The 22,985-nt window shown below is 56.0% G+C and overlaps 1 protein-coding gene and 1 pseudogene across 5 annotated transcripts; both read left to right on the top strand.

Moving 5' to 3' along the window:
- The first annotated feature begins 3 nt into the window (after nt 1-3).
- Nucleotides 4-22,825, top strand: PPFIA3 (PTPRF interacting protein alpha 3). Of its 4 annotated transcripts, none has more exons than XM_082710311.1 (30): nt 206-383; nt 4,562-4,816; nt 5,090-5,191; nt 5,567-5,731; nt 6,090-6,164; nt 6,482-6,556; nt 6,885-7,106; nt 9,115-9,261; nt 9,369-9,503; nt 9,911-9,994; nt 10,129-10,260; nt 10,877-10,939; nt 11,105-11,184; nt 11,449-11,593; nt 12,134-12,327; nt 13,880-14,102; nt 14,778-14,941; nt 15,071-15,198; nt 15,913-16,006; nt 16,346-16,427; nt 17,111-17,311; nt 18,543-18,605; nt 18,759-18,785; nt 19,851-20,026; nt 20,429-20,526; nt 20,720-20,895; nt 20,984-21,052; nt 21,294-21,465; nt 21,873-21,944; nt 22,032-22,825. In XM_082710311.1, the coding sequence occupies exons 2-29, from the start codon at nt 4,577-4,579 to the stop codon at nt 21,929-21,931; spliced, it is 3,591 nt and encodes a 1,196-aa protein (XP_082566437.1). In that variant the 5' UTR covers nt 206-383; nt 4,562-4,576; the 3' UTR covers nt 21,932-21,944; nt 22,032-22,825. The 4 variants fall into 4 exon arrangements, with proteins under 4 accessions (XP_082566440.1, XP_082566437.1, XP_082566439.1 ...); XM_082710312.1 differs by having other exon boundaries at nt 207-383; nt 12,140-12,327; XM_082710314.1 differs by lacking the exon at nt 18,759-18,785 and having other exon boundaries at nt 4-383; nt 12,140-12,327.
- On the top strand, nt 21,901-22,877 carry LOC309852919 (annotated as a pseudogene). The gene has a single exon. The product of its transcript is annotated as an uncharacterized misc_RNA (transcript).
- Nucleotides 22,878-22,985: the final 108 nt, after the last annotated feature.

Raw genomic sequence — 22,985 nt, 5'->3', positions numbered from 1 at the left:
TCTCCTGTTAAAGGGGCCACGACCGCACGGGAGCTGTTGTGGGGGGGGGAGGGAGGAGGAATTTTTTTGGGGGGGAGGTGGGATTTGGGGGGAGCTGGTGGGCACCCCTGGATCTGGCGGCTGCGGCCTCGCGGGGGGGAGGCTGAACGGTGATAGGGGCAGGGGTCTATTTTAGGGTAGAGGGCTGTGAGACCGTGAGGGGGAGGGGGGGTCCCCAGCGCCCAAGCCGGAGCCAGAGACGCGGAGCCCGCGCGAGCGGCGGAGACAGGGCTCCGGAGCCACAGATCCGGGCCCCGGCCGCCGCCAGGGGCCCCGCCCGGTCCCCCCACCCCACCCCACGTCCCTCCTGCAGCCCAGCTCCGCCCGCAACCGCCGCGGACCAGGTAGGTAAGAGCCCGGCCCAGCCCGCTTGGCAGTACCCACCCCGGGGACCCCTCGCCGAGCCTCCCTTTCCTTCCCGAGATCCTGGTCTGCCTTCTTTATCCCCGGGGGCTCTGGAGCCCAGATTTCACAGCTGAACCCCAGAGACTCAGGCGTGCCCCTCCCGGCTCTCAGAGTCCCCAACCGAACCCTAGAATCCCAGGCGTACTGCCGCCTGGCGCCTCGTCCAGGGCCCAGGAGCTTGGATTTCCCAGTTAAGCCCCGGCAGCCCCCTCTGAACCTACATCCTCCTCCTCGGCCCATTCCCGGGAGCTCCAGACACCTGCTGTGGCTGTGCCAGACCCCCAGCCAGGGCCAGCTGCCCCCCGTCGGGTGTGCATAGTCCCCTATTCGTGCACCCGGTCTGCCCATCTCTAGCCTCCGGCTTGAACAGCCAGCATCCTCCCTCGGTCCAGGCCGGCTCGGCAGCCGCCCTGGACTCAAGCCCGCTCTGGAGCTGTCCATGGTCAGCGCACTCGGCAGCCTCACCTCCCCCACCTCCTGCTGCTCCTGCTGCTGGGGAGGGGGCGCCTGCGGCGCCGGGGGGGAATACCCCCCGCCGCGCCTTTGACCCGGAGATACCCGGGGCCCTCTCCAACCCGGGCGCCCGAGCCTCAGGGTTCCGCTGGCGAGCCTCCCGGCCCGTCCTCAGTATCCCAGGTTTCTGGGACCCCAGCTGCTTCTTAGGAGTCGGGTCTTCTGAATGTTCCTTCCTGGTCCACCTTAGGGACCTTGGCATCCAGGGATCTAGCTCCCACCTGTCTCTGGAAGCCCTGCTTGTGCTCATTCCGTCTAGCTGAAGGCCCTAGCTGGTAACCCCCACCTGCTCAGGACCTGGGAATCCGGTTCCCCAGGTCTTGCCCCCTTTAGAGACCCAGTTCAACAGCCTCTGTGCCCCTCAGGCAAATATATCCAGCTTCCCCACATCCCAGTATCTGCCTGGTTAGGGATTCAGGCACCATGACACTCTCCCTTTCAGGAGCTTGGAATGCAATTCTTAATGCAATTCTCTGGCTTCTGCCCACCTTCCCCTTTGGACACCTAGATGCTTTGTCCCTGGTCCTGCATCCCCTCAGGGACCAAGGAGTTCAGAACCCAGCTTCTGTATTGCCCACCAAAGCCATCTGCCACAACCTTCCTTCCCAACAAGGACTCGGGCTCCAAGCTTCCACTGTTCTTTATCTCCACAACGATTCAGAATTCCAGGCCCGTTAGCTCTTACTCTTAGGGAACCAGGTCCCCCGTCAACTTGACAATTTTAGTGTCCTTAACAAATCCCTGCCTCATCCCCATATCATCTCAGGCACTGTGCTCCCTGGGCTTTCTCTTCTCTATTCCCAGATATTCTCTCTTCTTGAGATGTTTCCAGCACCCTATCATGATGTTTGTGTCATGTTGTCCCATCCTCTGTGTATATCTTCTCAGGCTGATGAACCAAACATACACGCTTTCCTCTAGATGTGTTCTGTGACCTAGGTTCATTAGATGACCCAGAACCTACCTACTGTCTTCTGTATTTACAGTTAAACTGTGCCCTTGCAATGTTCTAGGTTCTTTCTTAATCTTAGAATGCTCTCAGTCAGTATCTTCTGTTTTCGCCCACAGTATGTTCTCAATTCTAGGTTAGATGCTAAATTCTAGGCATGCATTTCCCCAGGGGAATTCAAATGTCTTGATAATGTCCCTAAACCAAATTCTGATCTCACCTTCTCTTCACATGTGTTCTGAATTTTTAGAAACCAGCACTTGCTTATTCTCTACTAAAATTCTATTTTAGGTGTGTTCTAGGTTCCAGCCACATCCTTGGCATTGTTCTAGATTCCGTTCTCCTCCCAGGGGCAGTCTCCATTCTAGAATATGTGTGTTCCAATTATATGCTCTAGCCTTTCTCCACATTGTGCTATCAGGTTTAAAATGCACTTTCCTATTTTAGATTCCATCCACGTCTACCATCTTAAATCTAAAGGATTCTCACTGAAATGTACATCTTTCCTTTTCAGGTACTCGGTACTAGGCTTATCCATTCCGACCTTTTCTGTCCGTCTTTTCCCTAACGTGACCTTCCTTTAGAACTTATCTCCTGGAGGACTGTGGGCTTCTTCCTCCATCTGCCACTTTAGCATTCTAAGCATGCTCTAGGCTTATCTCCTCTTTTGGAGTCTTCAGCTAGAAATGTCCTCATTTCCAGAACATCTCTCCCCCTTTCCTTTGCCAGCTCAGTCCTTATGCCAGTAAATTCTCAATTCCCAGCATGCTTCTGAATCTTCCCCCAAACACTTGTAAGTTCCGGGCAAACTCCTTGCGACTTTCTAGGGTTTTTTCCCCCACGCCCAGAGCATATTCTAGAGTCTATCTTCTGCCTTCTATCTGTCATCTAGACACATGATAACACCGAGAGTGTGACCCCTGCTATATTCTTTGTTACACTTGCCTCCCTGATGGGTTCTGAGTTCTAGATGTCTCCTGACTAGGTTTGTCATGCATCTCATTAGGTGTGTTCTTAGGTATCATTATGCTCCCCTCTGTGTTTGAGGTTCTTTGGTGACCCAGACCACTCTTTAATTTATTGGATTGCTTTTGACTGGTTCGGGTTCCAGACCTGGGTTCTAGACTATGCCCCTCTAGTTGGCCCTATGTAAGGAATTACCCCAAGCACACTGTACATGTGGATACATATGTCCTTTCTGCACTCTGTACTGTCTTCATGACAATGGCCTTCTAGATCCTACACCCAGCCTTGCTAAGTTCTATTCCTTCTCAGTAAATTGGAAGTTCTAGAGTAGCTTCTCGGAAACATCCTGTGTTGCACCTCCCGAGTAGGTTCTGGGTTTAGATACCATTTGGTTTGACTTTTCTCCTTATAAATATTGTCTTAAATCTGGCCTCTAAGTGCCGACATGCCGGTGTCTAGATTCCCGGGGCACCTCTTCAAAGATCCAAGGGTACAGGCATCTAGCTGCCTTCACTCCCAGTTTCCAGGGTCCTCCATCCCCTCCTCTTCTCACTGAAGTCCAAGACCCCAGTTCCAGGTTTTGGACATAGTCTGCATGCTGGGTGGGGCTGGGAACTATCCACTGTCAGAACCGGTTATGCCGCTGCCTGGAGGGAGAGAAGGAAAGGAGGGAATGGAGTGAAAGTCCCTCCTGCTTTCGACCAGGCCAGCTGGACCCGTCTGACCTGATGTGTGTGGAGGGAGCGGTTCAGGAGACCTCCCTTCATCTCCGCCCACGCCCACGGCTAATACAGGCAGATTCCTGGGGCCTGGGGGCCTGGACTCCTGGGTTCTGGGCGGGGTGGGGGGGGGAGTGGTCTGCAGGCCAGCTGGAATTTCTGGGTCTGAGGATGGAGGTGGAAAGCTCGGATTCTTGTGTCCCTGTCTGATCCCCAGGATTGGGGAAGAGGCGGCTGGAGGCTCAGACTCCAGGGTCTAGGGGAGAGAAGGGAGCTGGGGACCCAGCCTCCTGTGACTTGAGGTAGGAGGGAGATGGATCTTGGACTCCTGGGTTGTGGGAGATGGCTAGCAAGTGGAGTGTTTTTAAGATTCTTTCTAGGAGAAAGATTTTTTTTTTTTTTTTTTTTTTTTTTTTTTAGATATCTGGAGCTGGGGTCCAGATGTCTGGGAAATTGGCGGCAGGAGTTGGGCTGGATAAGTGACGGCCATCCCTGTGACCCTGTACTAGTACCACTGTCCTAATTCTGTGGTCCCGATTCTTTGACTTCCTGAAGGCATGGTTCTCAGCTGTGCTTGTCTTCTCACTCATGCAGTGGGCTCCTGGGTATTCCCAGTAGGGTTAGAACAGGTGGACTGATTTTTCCCATTGACTGAGGCAATGGGTCACCTGGCTTTGGCTTCTCCGACAAGAGTGGTCTTAGATTTGCTGCTAGTGCCTGATGGAGTATGACCTCAGTTTCCCCAGATTCTCTCACCCACGTAGCTGGGCCTGATTTCCTGAGAGCAATGGGTTTCAGTTTATCCTGTGCCATGGTCAGAACGGATGGACCCCAGTTTCTTCTGTACAATGCCCGGGTTGCCCCACCTCAGTTTCCACTATGGAGTATCCCAGTGGCCGTGCCTCAGTTTTCTCTGCCAGTGCCTCGACAAGGCCGGTCTCTGTTCCCTGCTCCCTCCCCACTCCCGCAGGCCAGCACCGCCGCCATGATGTGCGAGGTGATGCCCACCATCAGCGAGGATGGCCGGCGGGGCTCGGCGCTGGGCCCGGACGAGGCGGGCGGCGAGCTGGAGCGCCTTATGGTCACGATGCTTACGGAGCGCGAGCGCCTGCTGGAGACGCTCCGCGAGGCGCAGGACGGGCTGGCTACCGCGCAGTTGCGGCTGCGCGAGCTGGGCCACGAGAAGGACTCGCTGCAGCGCCAGCTCAGCATCGCTCTGCCCCAGGTCTGGGCGGGACCGGGGCGGGGCCTGCGGGAGGCGGGATCTCGACCACCGAAGGCGCGGAGGGGGCGGTCCGGAAGGGGCGGGACTTGGTGCGTGGAGCGGAGGAGTACACGGTGGGGGGGTGGCCTTGCCGGTGATGGGCGTGGCCTGAGCCGCTGGAAGGGGCGGGATTTAGCAGGGAGGGGCGGGGCCTTCAAACTTCCAGGCCCGTGTAAGGAGGGACATGGGGAAAGGATTGATTTAATTGTCCCGATCCTACTCACATCTGGACAGGAGTTTGCGGCTCTGACGAAAGAACTGAACTTATGTCGGGAGCAGCTGCTGGAGCGGGAGGAAGAGATTGCAGAGCTGAAGGCGGAGCGCAACAACACGAGGGTGAGGGGTGTGGGGGCGGGGCCTAAATGGGGTGGGCGGGGACACAAAGGTGTTGCTGCCTAACCCGTCTTTTTTTTAACCCATCTTGCCTTCCCGTCTTCTCCCTACTCCGACTTCCTGGCTGGTCTCCTCTGGTCCCTCCTTCCCTCACATCTCCTCCTTTACCTCCATAATTGTTCTTTTCCTGCACCATTCCTTCCTGGACCATGCCCCTACCTCTCATATACCTCTTTTATCCTGACTGCTCTCCTTACCTCTTTGCTTGGCTCCCTTCTTCCTCCGTGTGTCCGCCCCACCTATCTGGACTACTCTTGTCCTCGACCCTGCCTCTCTTCCCTTGCCTCTTTTTCTTGGCCCGGTGACCTAACCCTGTAGCTTCTCCTTGAACATCTGGAATGCCTGGTGTCCAGGCACGAGAGGTCACTGCGCATGACCGTGGTAAAGCGCCAGGCCCAGTCCCCGGGTGGGGTCTCTTCCGAGGTGGAGGTGCTCAAGGCTCTAAAATCCCTCTTCGAGCACCACAAGGCCCTGGATGAGAAGGTATGAGAATCGGAAGAGCCTGGATGCAGAACTTAAGCCCATGGTCAGCTGGGGTTGTCCTGGATAGGCGAGATTCCGGCTGTGATTGATTGGGGATGTCCTAAGTGGGAAGAATTTTAACTGAGATCGATTGGGACGGGCGACTCAGACTGGGACCCGACTGGTTGAAAAATGAATTTCAGTGGGGGCTACGGGTGGGTAGGGCTGCCTTGGCAACTGGTTGGAGCTGCACAACAATTATAGGTAGAGGAATGCTAATGTTGCCCTATCAGGCCGTCCCAGGGGTGTTGGGCCTCACAGTCAAATGTCTTAGATTGTGTCTGATCCCCACTTCACTCTGTCCTGCCCTCATCCCCAGGTCCGGGAGCGACTGCGGATGGCGCTGGAGCGGGTGGCGGTGCTAGAGGAGGAGTTGGAGCTGAGCAATCAGGAGGTGGGGGCGTGGCTAAGGAGGAGGAGGGACTAAGGGGACTACCAATGGGGTGGAGCTGATTGAGTGGGTTGGGGCTAAGGGAAAGAACCGACCACTGTGGAGGAAATAGTTGGATGGGGAAAATTAGGGATATAGGGGACAGCGCCACAAGGAGGCTAGGCGGAAGAGTAACAGTGGACTTATTCAGGCTGAGCAGCTAAGGAGATATATAATGAAGGCACAGGGTTTAAAGACGGACTGTGGGATGGGGTGGCTCCAGCAGGACCAGTGCCAGTGGGAAGTAGAGCTGCTGGCTGATCTCTGTTTCCTGTTTCCAGACCCTGAGCCTTCGAGAGCAGCTGTCTAGGCGCCGGTCGGGGCTGGAGGAGCCCGGCAAGGATGGGGATGGGCAGGTGAGAGGCGGTAGGCCTTCGCTCCCCTGGCTCTTCAAGGATCCCCATCCCTGTGACTTCCACTCAGCCCCCTGACTTTGTGATCGTCTTTTTAATGTTTGGTGTGATCCTCACTGGCTCTATGACACCTGAAGTCCTAAGACCCTTACTGGTCTTTGACCTCTGATTCAAGTCACCTAGCTAACTTCTGCGACCTCTAGACTGACCTTTGATTAACCCCCCCAAACCCCCCCATCCCTTGCATCAACTTTATCCTCGTATTCTCTCTATATCTCTGTGTTCCCCACTCTGTGTTCTGTTCCTTTTTCTCTCACTGTTCCCACTCCAGCCCCTGGCCAATGGCCTTGGTCCTGGCGGGGATTCGAACCGGCGGACTGCGGAGCTGGAGGAGGCCCTGGAGCGGCAGCGTGCGGAGGTGTGCCAGCTGCGAGAGCGCCTGGCGGTGTTGTGCCGCCAGATGAGCCAGCTGGAGGAGGAGCTGGGCACCGCCCACCGCGAGCTGGGTAAGGCCGAGGAAGCTAACGCCAAGCTCCAGCGCGACCTCAAGGAGGTGAGGCCGGAGCCCCTGGTGGGCTGCCCTCTGTCCCTCCCTCCCCCTAACCCTCCCTGTCCCCCTTTGCCCAGAGTCACATAAAACCACATAAATGGTGGAACCTGGAATCGGTCCACAAGCTGTGTGGACTCTCCTCCTCTCTGTGCCTCAGTTTGCTCACCGGTAGAATGGGATTTATGTCCCTTGCCAGGGTGTTGGCGAATGACACCTACATGGTAGGCATTCAGTAACTGGTCCGAGATAGGTTATCATTGGGAAATTCTTTTGCGGGTTTTTTTTTTTTTTTTTGTCTTGTTTTGTTTTGTTTTTAAGATTTTATTTTTTGGGCACCTGGGTGGCTCAGCAGTGAAGCGTCTGCCTTCGGCTCAGGTCATGATCTCAGGTCCTGGGATTCAGTCCCATATCGGGCTCCCTGCTCAGTGGAGAGCCTGCTTCTCCCCCTCTCCCTCTGCCCCTTCCTCTGCTCGTGCTCTCTCGCTCTATCTCAAATAAATACATACAATATTTATTTATTTATTTTTAAAGATTTTATTTATTTATTTGACAGAGCGAGAGAGAGCACAAGTAGGCAGAGTGGCAGGCAGAGGGAGAAGGAGAAGCTGACTCCCTGCTGAGCAGAGGGCCCCACATAGGGCTCCATCCCAGGACCCTGAGATCATGACTCAAGCCCAACTGACTGAGCCACCCTGGGCGCCTCCATACAATCTTTTTTAAAAAAATAATATTTTATTTATTTATTTGAGAAAGAGAGCATGAACAGGGAGGGGTCTGTGGGAAGGGCCATCCCACAACCCCTGGGATCATGACCTGAACCCAAAGCAGACACTTAACCAACTGAGCCACCCAGGCACCCTACTCTTGTGCTCCCAAGTTGAACTCCTCTGTCTGCGTTTCATCCCATAGTGGCTTAGGCCCCTTGATCCTAACTCCTGTGTCCCTGGACTGCTGGGAAATGTAGGATATGGATGTTGGAAGTCTGTGGATGAGAAAGAAGAGCGAGCACTTTGTTTTTCATCGTTCATTGGACTTTCACCTCAGATTTTAAGCCTGGATGGTCCTGTTGGGGCTCCCAGACAGAAGTCCATCTTCCATGAGACCCTGGAGTCCTGACTTAGGTTTTTCTGAGCCTGTGCTAACATGGGCCTCTTGGGAGATATTTGCTCCCACGTGGAAGGGACTTTTGTTTTTCATGAGACCCTAGGACACTTTCTCTGTAATTCTAAAGCTGGGCTGTGCTAGAATTTGCTGAAAAATCTGTCCTGGATTTGTTTATTTATTTATTGATATGTTTCTTTCTTTCTTATTAGCTTCAGAGGTAGTATTTAGTGATTCATCAGTTGAATATAACTAGAATTTTTTTAAAGGTAGTTTATTATTATTATTATTTTTAAAGATTTTATTTGTTTTATTTGACAGAGATCACTAGTAGGCAGGAAGGCAGGCAGAGAGGAGGAAGCAGGCTCCCCGCGGAGCAGAGAGCCCCATGTGGGGCCTGATCCCAGGCCTCTGGGATCATGACCTGAGCTGAAGGCAGAGGCTTTAACCCACTGAGCCGCCCAGTTTATTATTATTTTGAAGTAAACTCTACCGCTAAGGTGGGGCTTGAACTCAGCACCGCAAGATCGAGAGTCACAGGGCTCTATTGACTGAGCCAGCCAGGCGCCCCTAAGGCCTGGAGTTTTGAGGGGAGGGGACCAAGGAAAGGGGAGATTTCCGATCACATGGGCTTCAGGTCATCCATATGGGGAGGGTCTAAGACAGTACATCCTAGACGCTCATGGGAGGTGTGGTACCACTGTTTGAACTCTTGGGTGGTCGGGGTCCTTAAGGTTGGCTATTCCAGTTCTTGGGAGGTGTGCTTCCGCCATTCTGATGCCCAGATAGTGGGAGACTTCATTTCCCAGGATACCGTGGGGTGCCTGGTCTGGGGTTCTAAGCCTACACTACCCCCACCCCGGGGCTTGCTGGGAGCTGTCGTCCACGTGACCTTCTGCGGCCTCTGCAGGCGCTTGCGCAGCGGGAGGATATGGAGGAGCGGATCACCACCCTGGAGAAGCGCTACCTGAGTGCCCAGCGAGAGGCCACGTCTCTGCACGATGCCAATGACAAGCTGGAGAATGAGTTGGCCAGCAAGGAGTCGCTGTACCGTCAGGTAGGGGCACGGCCAGGGAGGGGACATGGGGACGAGGCCGCGGCCTGTGTGACCTGCTTCCTGTCCTTCCCCCTTCACCCCCCACCCTCATGTCTGCCCTCCCTCAGAGTGAGGAGAAGAGCCGTCAGCTGGCAGAGTGGTTGGACGACGCCAAGCAGAAGCTGCAGCAGACACTGCAGAAGGCGGAGACCTTGCCGGAGATAGAGGCCCAGCTGGCCCAGCGGGTGGCGGCGCTCAACAAAGTGAGGAGAGGTGTGGGGCAGGAGGGTGGGGGTGTGGGGTAGAGGGATGAGGCCGGGCCTTTGGTTTGGAGGGGTAGGAGACTTGCCTTGTGGATTCTGGGGAAACAGGCAGGGCCAGGGGTCCAGGAAAGGGAGGGAACTTGGAACGGAGGCAGGACCTGAAGGTTTGTGAGGGGTTGGGGGTTCTCTAGTCCTGACTGACAGGATGGCCTGGAACACAAAAGGGACAGAATAGACCCCCGAGGAAGGGACAGGGTGAGAATCCTACTGTGGGTCTGGAGTCTCTCAGGGGAGGAACCTGGGGCTTGGGGGGTGGAGCCTGGCCCCCAGCCTTGGAAGAGGCGGGGCCTGAGCCTGACTGGGTCCTAGTGGGGCAAAGTCAGAGGCCCTGGCTTCCTGTCCATTAGGCTGAGGAACGTCACGGGAATTTTGAGGAGCGGCTTCGGCAGCTGGAGGCCCAGCTGGAGGAGAAGAACCAGGAGCTGCAGCGGGTGAGGGGGTGGACGACTGCAGAGGGGCTGGGGCTTTGAAGCTGGGGCTGGAGCTTAGATAAGGGGGTGGAGTTGGGGGCGGGGCTCCGCGCCGGGTTGGCTAGAGCGTCCCTGTCTTGCTGTCCTTTGGGCAGGCGCGGCAACGGGAGAAGATGAACGATGACCACAATAAGCGGCTGTCAGAGACGGTAGACAAATTGCTGAGCGAGTCCAACGAACGGTTACAGCTGCACCTCAAGGAGCGCATGGGGGCTCTTGAGGAGAAGGTGTGCCCAGGACTTTAGTAACCTGCAATTCTAGACCGCCTCCTGCCACCATCCCGGGGTCCTAGACCTTTCCCCAAACCCTTAGCTGAAATGTCAAATCTGGGCATCTGGAATTTGAATTCAACAGACTTCTCGGGTCTGTACCTGGTCTAAACACCCCAACAGCTGGGTGCACCCACCCCCTGAGTTCTTGGCTTTTCCCCAAGCCTCTGACCCTTTGGACCCTCACACTTTGAAGATTATTTATTTATTTTAGAGAGCGGGAGCAGGGGGTGGGGGCAGCGGGGGAGGAAGAGGGAGAGAATGGAGGGGAGGTTGATTTCAGGACCCTGAGATCATGACCACAGCTGAAACCAAGAGTCGGATGCTCAAGGGACTGAGCCACCCAGGCGTCCATGGACCCTCAGACTTTGAATCTTTATTACACAGGATGCAGGATTCTGGGGCTCCCTGGCATTCCCCTCCCCAGATGCATCTTTGGCCCCATAAGCCCCATGCCCTCCAGCTCACCACTTATATCCACCTCATTCCCCTGGAATCGCCTTCGACCAGTTTCTGGACTCTTAGAGCCCCTTCCAGGCTCCAGCCCCTTACTGCCCCTTACTGTCCTCCACAGAATTCACTGAGTGAGGAGATAGCAAACATGAAGAAGCTTCAGGATGAACTCCTGCTCAACAAGGTAAGGAGGGGTCTGGAGGAGAGCATATGGGGGCCTAGGACTGCGGACGTGGAGCAGACATTGCTGGCGGGGTTGGGGGGGTGTTGGCATCAGCCAGGCTGGGAGGGGCAATTCTTCAGGGATGGGGTGGATTCTGACCTGATACCTTCAACTTCCTCCCACCAGGAGCAGCTCTTGGCAGAGATGGAGCGGATGCAGATGGAGATCGACCAGCTTCGGGGGAGGCCACCGTCCTCCTACTCCAGGTGACACTAGTCCTTCTGCCTCACTCCCGCCCATAGGAGCCCCCTTGGCCAAGCTCATCCTTTCTGATCTCCACATCTTCCCCACCTCCACTCCCTCTCCTCCCATGGCTTTCACTGACTCCTGTTATATTTAACACCTGACTTCATGGCCTCTGCCCTCTGACTTCAGATCCCTCTCCCAGTCCTCTGACCCCAGAGCTTTTCCCATGATGCCTGACCTCTCTGCCCCTTTCCTGACCCCTTGGTCTCTCTTCATGCCCACAGGTCTCTCCCCGGAAGTGCCCTGGAGCTCCGTTACTCCCAGGCACCCACACTACCTTCTGGTGCCCACCTGGACCCCTATGGGGCTGGCAGTGGCCGGGCAGGCAAGAGGAGCCGCTGGTCAGGGGTCAAGGATGAACCCTCCAAGGTCAGCAGCCACTTTTGGGGCCCAGACTGAATAGGGGGTGGGTGGGCAACAGTAGAAAAGAGAGTCTAATAAGCAGGGCTCTGGAAGGGGGCTGGGCTGAGAAGCAGGGTCTCGTGGACCCACGTTGTATTTTTTCTCCTGGAACTCCATCCTCTCCACTTGCCTGATGTCTCCACGTGGATATCCTGCTACCTGGTGAGAACCTTAGCGGAATGATGAGGTGGGGAGAGGGGCGGTGAGTGGGGGATGAGCACGGTGTAAAATCCTAGAATGGGGATGCAGGATGAACAAAGGAAGTGGCCTGAGTCAAGGGAAAAGGGAAATGGTGGAATCAGGAGACGAGGTAGAGTCCTGGTTGGGGCAGTTGGTCAAGGAAAGGGACTTGTTAAGAGACAAAGCTGGGCTGGGAAAAGTGTGTGGGCTGGATCATAAGGTGAGGCCAGTCCTTGTCAAGGGACATGGGCAAGGTCATGGAAGGTGGACAAGGTCAGTAGAGGTGAGGGAAGCTCCAACACCTGACATCCTTCTGTCCCCACACAGAGACAGGAGTGGGAGCGGTCTGCCCCTGCAGGGTCCATGCCACCTCCATTCCCTGGGGAGCTGGATGGCTCAGATGAGGAGGAGGCTGAGGGGATGTTTGGGGCTGAGCTGCTCTCCCCCAGCGGACAGGCCGACGTGCAGACACTCGCCATTATGCTTCAGGAGCAGCTGGAAGCCATCAACAAGGAGATTAAGTGAGCACTGGCCCAGTCCTCCTCCACCCTGCCCGAGCTGACCCTGTAGCTCCTCTGAAAGCCTGAGTGCATTTCCTCTCTTACTATCCTCAAGGAACTCCCCCACTCCAACACTCCCTCTAGTAACTAGGAATCCCTCAGGATATACCCAGCAGCCTCCTCTGTGCTTCCTGTCTATATGTCCTCTCTCTAGTATTCATAATTTCCCAGCACAGCAAAGACTGAATTCCCAAAATACCCAGGTTTGCAAGCCAGTACACCAAGAATCCTTCAGCACACCCTCGATGTCATGGCTTCACACAACTAGTAGCCAGGGTCTCCCACTGCCTCAGGAATCTCAACACAACACAAGGTCCCCAGTCTCAAACACCAAGAGTCTCACCCTAATACTTCAAGAACCTCAATTCAAGATACCAAGAATTTTTACTTAATAGAACAGGAATCCTTGATTTATCACAAATCCCCAGGTAGACATAAAGTCTACCCTGGTTTCCCAGAAATTGCCCTACTTGGCAATCCTCTAACAATGCACTGTCCATGGGCCCCTGCAAATACACCAGCGTGACCACCACTTTCCATCTAAAGTCATTGTGAGTTGAGGCATTGACTCAGATGACTCCATGAACTTCTCAGATCCTAGGTTGACCTCAGAGTCCCTGATCTCCCCCAATCTTATTATGATAGTGCTCTTTTTTCCTCCTTGGAATTGGACCTCTTTCCCTTAGTGATTTTTTTTTCGTTGTTTTTTTTTTTTTTTTTTTTTTTTTTTAAAAACCTGCTTCAGTAGAAGCAGATAAAGCATTTTTTTTTTTTTTAAAGATTTTATTTATTTATCAGAGAGAGAGGGGGAGAGAGCGAGCACAGGCAGACAGAATGGCAGGCAGAGGCAGAGGGAGAAGCAGGCTCCCCGCTGAGCAAGGAGCCCGATGTGGGACTCGATCCCAGGACGCTGGGATCATGACCTGAGCCTAAGGCAGCTGCTTAACCAACTGAGCCACCCAGGCGTCCCTCGTTGTTTGTTTTGTTTTTTGTTGTGTTTTTTTTTTTAAAGATTTTATTTATTTATTTGACAGAGAGAGAGAGATCATAAGTAGGCAGAGAAGCAGGCAGAGAGAGAGAAAGGGAAACAGGCTCCCTGCTGAGCAGAGAGCCCGATGCAGGTCTCAGTCCCAGGAGCCTGAGATGATGACCTGAGCCGAAGGCAGAGGTTTAACCCACTGAGCCACCCAGGCACCCCACCTTAATGATTTTTTTATGATTTTATAGAACCATGTGGTTATCATCATGGAAGCCTTGATGCAGACCCTGATATTCCTGTTGTCCCTTATACCTCCATGACCTTCTGAGCCTCTCATGACCCCTTGACTGCCCTTGAACCTATGAGGCCATGATGAATGCACCAAGACCCTCTGACCTCATTATGCTTTCCTCAGAAATCTTTTCCCCCCTACCTCCAAGCCTTCCTGGCCTTTTGAAATCCCCAGTTGCTTACCTCTGTCCCCATTGCTTGCTTCTGTTTCTCTCACCCAGTCTGCCCCCTTTTCCTCCTCAGGCTTATCCAAGAGGAGAAGGAGACAACGGAACAAAGGGCAGAGGAGCTAGAGAGCCGGGTGTCTGGCTCTGGCCTTGACTCCCTGGGCCGCTACCGCAGTAGTTGCTCACTGCCCCCCTCCCTCACTACCTCTACCCTTGCCAGCCCCTCCCCTCCCAGCTCTGGCCACTCAACACCCCGTCTGGCACCACCTAGCCCTGCCCGTGAGGGCACCGACAAAGCCGTGAGTGTTCTGAAGTCTCGTTTTGGTGGGGTGGGGCGGGTGGTGAGATTGGAGACAAGGCTCCCCAACCAACAGCAGCAAAACCCCCTCACACCAGTGATTTCTCAAAAGCAGCCTTCACTTTCTTTATAAGATCCAACTTAGAGAATGTAGTGGGGAGGCTGAGCCATGGGGTTTCTGAACCCTAAGTAGTACTTTAGTCAGATCTGGCCTGCTTTTACCTGTTTTATGCAGTACATGTCTTCATTTTTTTTTTTTTTTAAGGTTTCTGTGACTAAACATACATTTGAGAGCTAATACTAGATCCTCAGAATGGATCTTTGAGGAGGAATAGGACATATTAGTCCCATTTCATTGCCTTGCACCCAGTTTTCTGACTTCCAGAATGTGTAACTCATTAGCTTTCCTTGAGCCTGAGCAGATCCCACTCCTGACACCAGAAGCTGAGATACCTCAAAACCGGCCGGTCAAGCTCCAGGCCAACTCATTGCCTTTATGTTTCTGCAGCTCACCCCACCTGGTCTAGGCTGCTTTAAGAAATGGTACCCCAAACTAGGGGCATCCCGGACACCCCCTCGTAGACATCCCAATGAAGGGATCCCTCTTCATCCCTAATGAAGAGCCCCAGCATGACTCCTCTAATTTATTTCAGCCTCTCTGCCTTTCTGTCCACAGAATCATGTCCCCAAGGAGGAAGCTGGGGCTCCACGAGGGGAGGGGCCAGCCATCCCAGGAGACACCCCACCTCCCACTCCCCGTTCTGCCCGCCTTGAGAGAATGACACAGGCCTTGGCACTGCAGGCGGGATCCCTGGAAGATGGTGGGCCCTCTCGGGGAAGGTCAGCAGGGACAGTGGATGGGATGAGGGAGGAGCTTGCTTGGGAGGGTGTGTTGGGGGAAGGGGCAAGGACTTTGCAGGGGAGGAGACCTCTCAGGGGGTGTGCCCTCACTCTGTCCTATTCACCCAGTGAGGGCACCCCAGATTCCCTGCACAAAGCCCCCAAGAAGAAGAGCATCAAGTCATCCATAGGCCGTCTCTTTGGCAAGAAGGAGAAGGGGCGAATGGGACCACCAGGCCGGGACAGCTCTTCTCTGGGTGAGGACCCTGATGCGAACCCTGTCTCCTTTCCTCTCTCTCTTCTTTATTTCTTCTCTTCCTTCCTTCTTCCTTTTCACAAATTCACTTGACATTCATCTGAGAGTCTTCATTCATTTGGTAGTTCAAAGGATGTGAAAGGGTCAGGACTCTGCAGAGGTAAAGGAAGAGGGACAAGGACAGGGCCCTTTGAGGCCTGTCTGGGTTACTGGAGGTGGGGAGCTAAATGAATGTTAGTATTGCATTTACCTATTTTTTTAAATAGAGAAAGAGAGAGGACCACCTAAAGGCAGGGCAGATGGTGTGCTGGAACCTGCTTGTACTGGCTTGTGAAAGCCAAGAGTTTAATTTTCAGGGGTTTTATGGGCTTGCCTGACCTTACATCGGTAGCCTGAAATCGGTGGGATTCTTTACATCATGGGAATCGGTGAACACCACAAATTGGGGAATATGCCCTCCCTCCCTCCCTCCCGTGCAGAGAGTGGTGAAACTGTTACCAGCATCCCTCTGCCCCCTTACCGAGGCCAGCCCAGTGAACCCAGCCCTATGCTGGGCACGTCTCCAGTTCCCACCGGGAGGTGGAATCACTTCTTATTTGGCATTATCACTCCCCTGGGGCCTCTGCTTCGCTGGCCTCCTTCTCAGCACCCCTGACCTCAGAGAGTCTCTTTCCTATTTGAGACTCTCCAAACTCCGGTCTCTCCCTGCTTTCAGCAGGAACACCCTCAGATGAGACACTGGCCACAGACCCTCTGGGGTTAGCCAAGCTGACGGGCCCAGGAGACAAGGACCGACGGAACAAGAGGAAGTGAGTGTGTGTGTGTAGGGTGGGTTGGGGGTTAGGAGAGGCCACTTACAGAGAGTCACTTTTTTTTTTCTTTGCCCCGTAAACCTTCTACGTCTTCTACCTTTCATAAAAAGTGCTTTGCGGGCTCAGTTTGGCAGCTGCTGTACTAACAGTGGAACGATCCAGAGATTAGCATGGCCTCTGGACCAGGATGCCAGGCAAATTCATGAAGCGTCCCATTGAGAACTAGAACTGTGCTTTGAAAGGGGTTTGTGGGGAAGGGCCCCATCCAGGAAAGCTGGTGGGGGGGAGGTGTCTCTGTCCCTGAGAGCTCCTACCCTACTAGGCCTCTGTCCCCAGGCACGAACTTCTGGAAGAGGCCTGCCGCCAGGGCCTGCCCTTTGCTGCTTGGGATGGGCCCACCGTGGTCTCCTGGCTGGAGGTACTGGGACCCGAAATGCCCCGACTCTTGATCTCCAACTCCTGTGACAGCCCTGCCACTCAGAGTCACCACAGGCCACCCAGCATCCTCCTCCTGGCCCAGGGAGGGTGGGTGCAGGGGGATGAGGCCCTGAAAGACTTCAGCCTTCCTGTTGATCTGAACGCCTTCCTCCTCCTTGTCCCCCTCCCCCTGTGCCTTTGTCCGTGCCCCACTCGGTCCTGCTGTCCTGTTGGCTTTCTCTGTTTGTGTCTCCCCACATCTCTCTCTCACTGTCTGGGATTCTCTGGGCCTCTCTCCCCATCTGTGTTACTGTCCTTCCCCGCGTTTCTTCCCATGTCTCTGGGTCTTTCCACGTGTCTCTCCCAATGTCTTTGCTCCCTTCCCTCCCCATCCCTCTTTCCCTTCTTTCCCCAACCCCATCCGGTGACGGACTCTGATTACCCTCCGACTCCCCTGCCTCATCCCCCCCTTTCCCCGTGTCCCCTTTGACTCCCTCTCTTCTTGTTTGCCTTGCCCCATCTCCATCGCTGCTCACTGACCACTTTCCCGCCTCTCCCATCTCCCTCTCTCCTTTGCTTTCTGTATCTCTCCGGTCTCTCTGGTGTCTCCCCCAATATTGTCTCTGTCTCTCCCTGTGTGTCTCTTCCTTCCCTCTCCCCGCCTCCCGTCCTCCTTCTGTCCAGCTGTGGGTAGGCATGCCTGCATGGTATGTGGCTGCCTGCCGGGCCAACGTCAAGAGCGGGGCCATCATGGCCAACCTGTCCGACACGGAGATCCAGCGGGAGATCGGCATCAGCAACCCGCTGCACCGGCTCAAGCTGCGCCTGGCCATCCAGGAGATGGTCTCCCTCACCTCACCCTCAGCGCCCGCCTCCTCCCGCACGGTGAGCGTCCGCGGGCCAATCCCACCCCTTGCCGCCTTGGGGCCCCGCCTCTTGCCCTCAGACCAGCCAATCCTGGGCTCGCGCACGTCGGCCCTGTCTCTCAGACTCTCACCCCCTTGTGTCTCAGCGGGATTGGATTATTTTTGCGGGGGCGGGGGAGCCCCTTCTCAGGTCTCCCAGCCTCCCCAATACCTCCGTCTGTCTTACATAGACAGGACCCCATCCCCATCCAGGGGAGAAATCCGAATTCATATGGTTCCTTACAAACTCGTTGATGAGCGCCCCCCACCCCCACCTTCTCATCCTTGAGGTCTCAGCTCAAATGTCACCGCCTTCAGGAAGCCTCCCAAACTCAACGATTAAACTAGTCACTTGCTCCATCACCCCAGTACATTAACACCTAATTTCACTCCCTAGTGTTTATGGCCTTCTAATAGTTTATCCTTTTGTTCCGTCCCCAAACATCTGCGTGCCATGCCCAATCCGGCAATTGTTAACTACTTGCCCGAGTTGCTGTTTGCGCGTGCGCCCCTGCGTGCGTGTGTGTATCTGAGACCCTCCAGTGTAATTTGCGGACACCATTACTGGTTAGTCCGCAAAAATTACTTCATTGGGTCATCTTCGAGCAGTAAGAATGTTCTCCCCCGCAGGCACCGCGCCTTTATACCTAAGAACATGACCATTATTGTCAGTTTCAACTCTTAAGTCCATTTTCAAATTTCCCCGCCTGTGTCCCAGACCCTACAACTGTGCCTGGCTCCCATTAGGAGCTACAGAGGCGTCTGAATCCATGTGTGACATCTGAACTTATGGGGCTGTTGGGGGCAGGTGCTCAGTAAATGCGAATACACAGCCCCTTTACCACACTCCAAACTTTTGTCCCACCCCACTGCTGTATCTGCCCCCTCGTTCTAAAAGTCACTTTACACACACCTGTAAGAGGTCAGAGAGGTGATGAGCCCAGGGCCACACAGCCATATACCTGGGCAGGCCCTCAATTCAAACTTGAACTTGCCAGACCTCAAAGCCCAAGTACTTTTGCCTGGTACACAGCAGGTGTTCAATAAAGGACCTTTTGGTTTCTCTTTCACTGCCTGGCCCACAGCAGTGACGGGCCTTTCTGAGGCAGAAAGCAGAATGTATGTAAGTGGACCTGGTCTGGGCCTCTAGGAACATCTCTCCCCCACCCAGAAGCCTTCTCTCAATCCCCATAACACCCCTGGCCCCTCAGTCCACAGGAAACGTGTGGATGACACACGAGGAGATGGAGTCCCTGACGGCCACGACCAAGCCTGTGAGTGACCCCTGCCGGTGGCCTTGGGGGTGGCATTGACTCTCCTGGGGAGGAGTGCAGGGGGGGGGGCGAATCTCCGTCTGTTTGTTCCTCCCGCCCTCCGCCGGCCCCTTAACCCATCCCTTCTCTCCCCTCTTCCTACTAACGGGTCAGGAGACCAAGGAGATCAGCTGGGAGCAGGTAGGGGGCGCGGGGTAGGACGTGGACGCATGAACAGGCTGTGCACGCTGCATGCGCGCCCCTCTTTCCCGAAGTCCCGCCCCCTCTCCGGAGCGTTCCATCATCACCGCGGGGGGGCTGCTGCGTGGAGCCGGGCTCTGGACTATCTCACTGTGGCTTGGTGGGGGTCGGTGGAGAAGCCTGGACTAGTCCATCATTAGCGTGGGGCTCGGGCCATTCCATTATCGTGGGTTGCGGGGGCTCTAGGGGCTGATCCAATGCTGTAACTAGGGGGAGACCTTTTCTTTCTGATCAAGGGGGACTGGGGCTGTTCCAGTGTCCTGAGGCAAAGGGGGGAAGCATCTTGGGGAGGGGCCGCAGGTCAGGCTGAGAAGTTGTCGGGGAAGGAAGAGCTACACTTTGTTCTCAAGAAGGGAGAGGCGTGAACTCCCCTGAGGTAGTCAGCTAGGTTGGACCTGGGTCTTCCTTTCCAGTGGGGTGGGGGAAGCGCGGGGGTTGTGGGGGAAGGTGTTGATTGCTTCCTTGCACGGAGTGAAGGACTTTGGGCTGATCCAGAATACTGTCCTGGGGCAGCTATAGCATGAGACTGGTATTTTTGAACAGTGCGAGAGTGATGGATGGATCCATTATCGTGTCTTGTGGGGACAGCTACATTGAAAGAATCGGTTGTTCCTACTGGGGGAGAGCGAGGTTGGGCTGATGCATTGTTCGGAGCTGGGACTAGTGCTTCTCCCCCCTGACCGCACCAGTAGCCTGAGGCTCTGGTGGGAGAGCAGCTTCTGCTTCCCAGCAGGGGGAGGGTCTGAGATGCTGCAGTGCCGGCAGGTGCACAGGTGATGGTGATCCTGTGGGTCCCGGGCCCACACTCCCAGGAGACAAGGGTCTGCTCTGTTATTAGGAAGGTGTAGGAGACCACTGGATGGGTCCATCGTCCTGAGCAGAGGATGTCCTAAGGTGGGGTGGAGAAAGAACGACCTTGGGTCAGGGGGTTGGAGCGCACTCTCCTACGGACATGGGAAGGGGTCAGAGGGCCTGACCCCTCCCCCCACCTGCCCATGGCCCCAGATCCTGGCATATGGTGACATGAACCACGAGTGGGTGGGGAACGACTGGCTGCCCAGCCTGGGGCTGCCCCAGTACCGCAGCTACTTCATGGAGTCGCTGGTGGACGCCCGCATGTTAGATCATCTTAACAAGAAGGAGCTCCGGGGCCAGCTCAAGATGGTGGACAGCTTCCACAGGTGGGGGCTGCCTGGCCAAGGGGGACAGTCCGAGGGGAGGCCTTGCTCCTAGAGAGTCGTTGGCCGGTGGGACTGGTGACGGGAACTATCTGTGGCCCTTTCACCCGGATTCTCAGGAAATCCCGAGTTCTGTGTCCCTTCCGCCAATAAGGCGGCATGCTAGGAAAAGTTCATGTCCTCAGACAGCTTGGCTCGTTGACCCCACATCCTGTCCAGGTTATCCAGTAGGAACTTCCTGTTGGAAATACCCCAAGTCCTGGGAGGGTCAGCGATCCCAAAAACTGACCCAGTAGAACAACTCCCCAACCTTTCCCAGAAGACCACAGCCAGTGGGGAGGGAAGCAGCAGCAGCCGCTGGAGTTGTGAAGGCTCCTCTGTGACCCCGCTTTCCCTACTGCCCAGGGTGAGTCTGCATTATGGGATCATGTGCCTGAAACGGCTCAATTATGACCGGAAGGACTTGGAGCGGAGGCGGGAAGAGAGTCAGACCCAGATCCGGGGTGAGTAGAAGCATAGGAGTCTCCTCCCCCCCTCTCCCCACACCCGGTGGAGGAGTTTGGAGCAGTTGGGGAGGGGGTGTGATTAAGGAGGGGGGCGGGGCCAGAGTAGGGGGCGGGGTCCGGAAAACGGAAATGGAGGAGACCTGGGGCTTAAATTGGACCAGCCGGCCACTGAGAGTCGCTTCTGTCCCAGACGTGATGGTGTGGTCCAACGAGCGGGTCATGGGTTGGGTGTCCGGGCTGGGACTGAAGGAATTCGCCACAAACCTCACGGAGAGTGGGGTGCATGGGGCGCTGCTCGCCCTGGACGAGACCTTCGACTACTCCGACCTGGCCTTGCTCCTGCAGATCCCCACACAGAATGCGCAGGTGAGCGGCCGCTCGGCCCGGGGTACACGGGGCACCCCCCACCTCGCAGACTGCACGCTGCCACCCTTCTTCCATCTTTCGTCCCCAGGCCCGGCAGCTTCTGGAGAAGGAGTTCAGCAACCTCATCTCCTTGGGCACCGACAGGAGGCTGGACGAGGTGGGCGCAGCTGCAGTCCCGAGGCTCAGACCCCGTGGAGGCTCAGCTGCTAGTGATACCTGCGGGGCCTGAGCTGAAGGATGGGGCTAGACCGCACCGGCTGGAGGCGGCTGGAGGCGGCTGGAGGCGGGGCCAGGGCAGCGGCTGGGCTAAGGGAGAGGTGCAACCCGAGGGGGGCGGAGTCAAAAGAAGGGGCTGAACTCGTGCGGGTTGCTCATCGCCGCTTGGCCTTTATACCTAGGACAGCGCCAAGTCCTTCAGCCGCTCCCCGTCCTGGAGGAAGATGTTTCGAGAGAAGGACCTCCGAGGCGTAACCCCCGACTCAGCTGAGATGTTGCCCCCCAACTTTCGTTCGGCCGCAGCGGGGGCCCTGGGATCTCCGGGGCTCCCTCTCCGAAAGCTGCAGCCCGAAGGTGGGCGGCTCCCCAGGGCGATGGCCCATCCTCCCTTCCCCCTACTCGGGGTGGGAAAAGGATCAACGTTCCAGAAGCCTCCCTCCAGGTTCTGTGAAATGGCCTAGTCCTTTTCGCCCCGACACATGACGAATGGATTGCTCAGTCTGCCAATTCCCTCCTTCGGGTGTGGAGTGGATTAACCCCCACCCCTCTCCGAAGTGGGAAATGAATCCGCCCACAGTCACCTGGGGCACCTTAGATGAATCCGCAGCTGCGGGAAAGGGAGGGAAACCGGCGTGGAGCTGGGTGTTCGTCGTCATCGCGGGAAGGGAAGTGTGTGTGTGTGTGTGTCTGTGTGTGTGTGTGTGTGTGTGTGTGTAACACGCGTGCGCACCAGACCAAACCACTGCTCGCTCCCCCTCTAGGCCAGACTTCTGGGAGCTCCCGGGCAGACGGCGTTTCGGTCCGGACCTACTCCTGCTAGTGTAGGCCTCCAGGTGAGGACTGTCCTGGGCGATCTTGGGGGGTCGGGGCGGCACTATGGATCTTCACGGCTCCACGTACTGCCCCCGGCGTCAATGCAGGTGACCTCACTCGGATGGAAGAATCTTCCAGAGGCTGGGCTGTTCCCCCTCCTGCCCAGAGTATGGTCTCGCCGGGGAGAGCGGGCGGGGGAGCTCGCGCCGCGGACTGGACCATCTGTACAGACGAGCGGGGAGTGCGAGTCCCCGCCTCACAAAAGGACTGGGCCTGGACCAAACCACACGAACTGGACTGAGAGGGGGAACGAAGAGGGCAGGAAGAAATCCCGCCCCAAACTTCCGCCTCCCTTTTCTCTACTTTGTAATTTATTGATCAGTTTCCGATGGGAGATGGGTGCCCTTTCCCCGCGGGAAGGGAGCGGGGCTTCCCTCCCAGGCCGCATGCTAGGAGAGGCTGCCCGCTCCCCTTTCTCCTCCCCAGTCGCGGGGCCCAAGTCTTCCTTCTTCGTCCGAAAGGAGGGGAGGGGGGACTCGCTGCTACAAGCCTCGCGCCATGTGCCACTCACCCCCGCCCCGCCGCGTCAGGTCGCCGGTGCCTGGGGTCAGCTGCGGATGGAGTCCCTTCTTCCTCCCCAGTGTCTCGTGTCCCCGGGGCCTCTCCGCCCTCCGTGCTGTGGCCGTGTCCGTGCCCCGGGGGTAGGGGGTGCAGAACTGCGCTCCCGGTTCCCCTCCGGCTCCGGGGTTTGCATGGGAGAATCCTCTTTCCACGATGCCACTGGGCGACGTGGCGTGGGGGGAGGGAGGACGGTGGGGGAGCCCTCGCCCGAGACTCTTGGTCGGCCTCCCTGCCCCAGGCGTCACTCAGTGATCACGGGTAAAGAGAACTGTTTCAAAAAGCTCCCGTGTTGCCTGATTTATTTGTCAGGACCTTAGGAAAACCGGCCTCCTCAGGAAACCGGGAGGCCGGACCGCCCCTCCCTCCCACCCATGAGTTTAAGTCCCAAGTCCCCACCCGTGCCTTCACTGGTGCCCCGAAAATCCGGACCCCACGCCTGA

This window comes from Mustela nivalis (genome assembly GCF_964662115.1).
Source record: "Mustela nivalis genome assembly, chromosome: 18".
NCBI classification, from domain to species: Eukaryota; Metazoa; Chordata; class Mammalia; order Carnivora; family Mustelidae; genus Mustela; species Mustela nivalis.
Note: the sequence above shows the minus strand (reverse complement) of the source record. Positions and strands in the feature narration are given on the sequence as shown.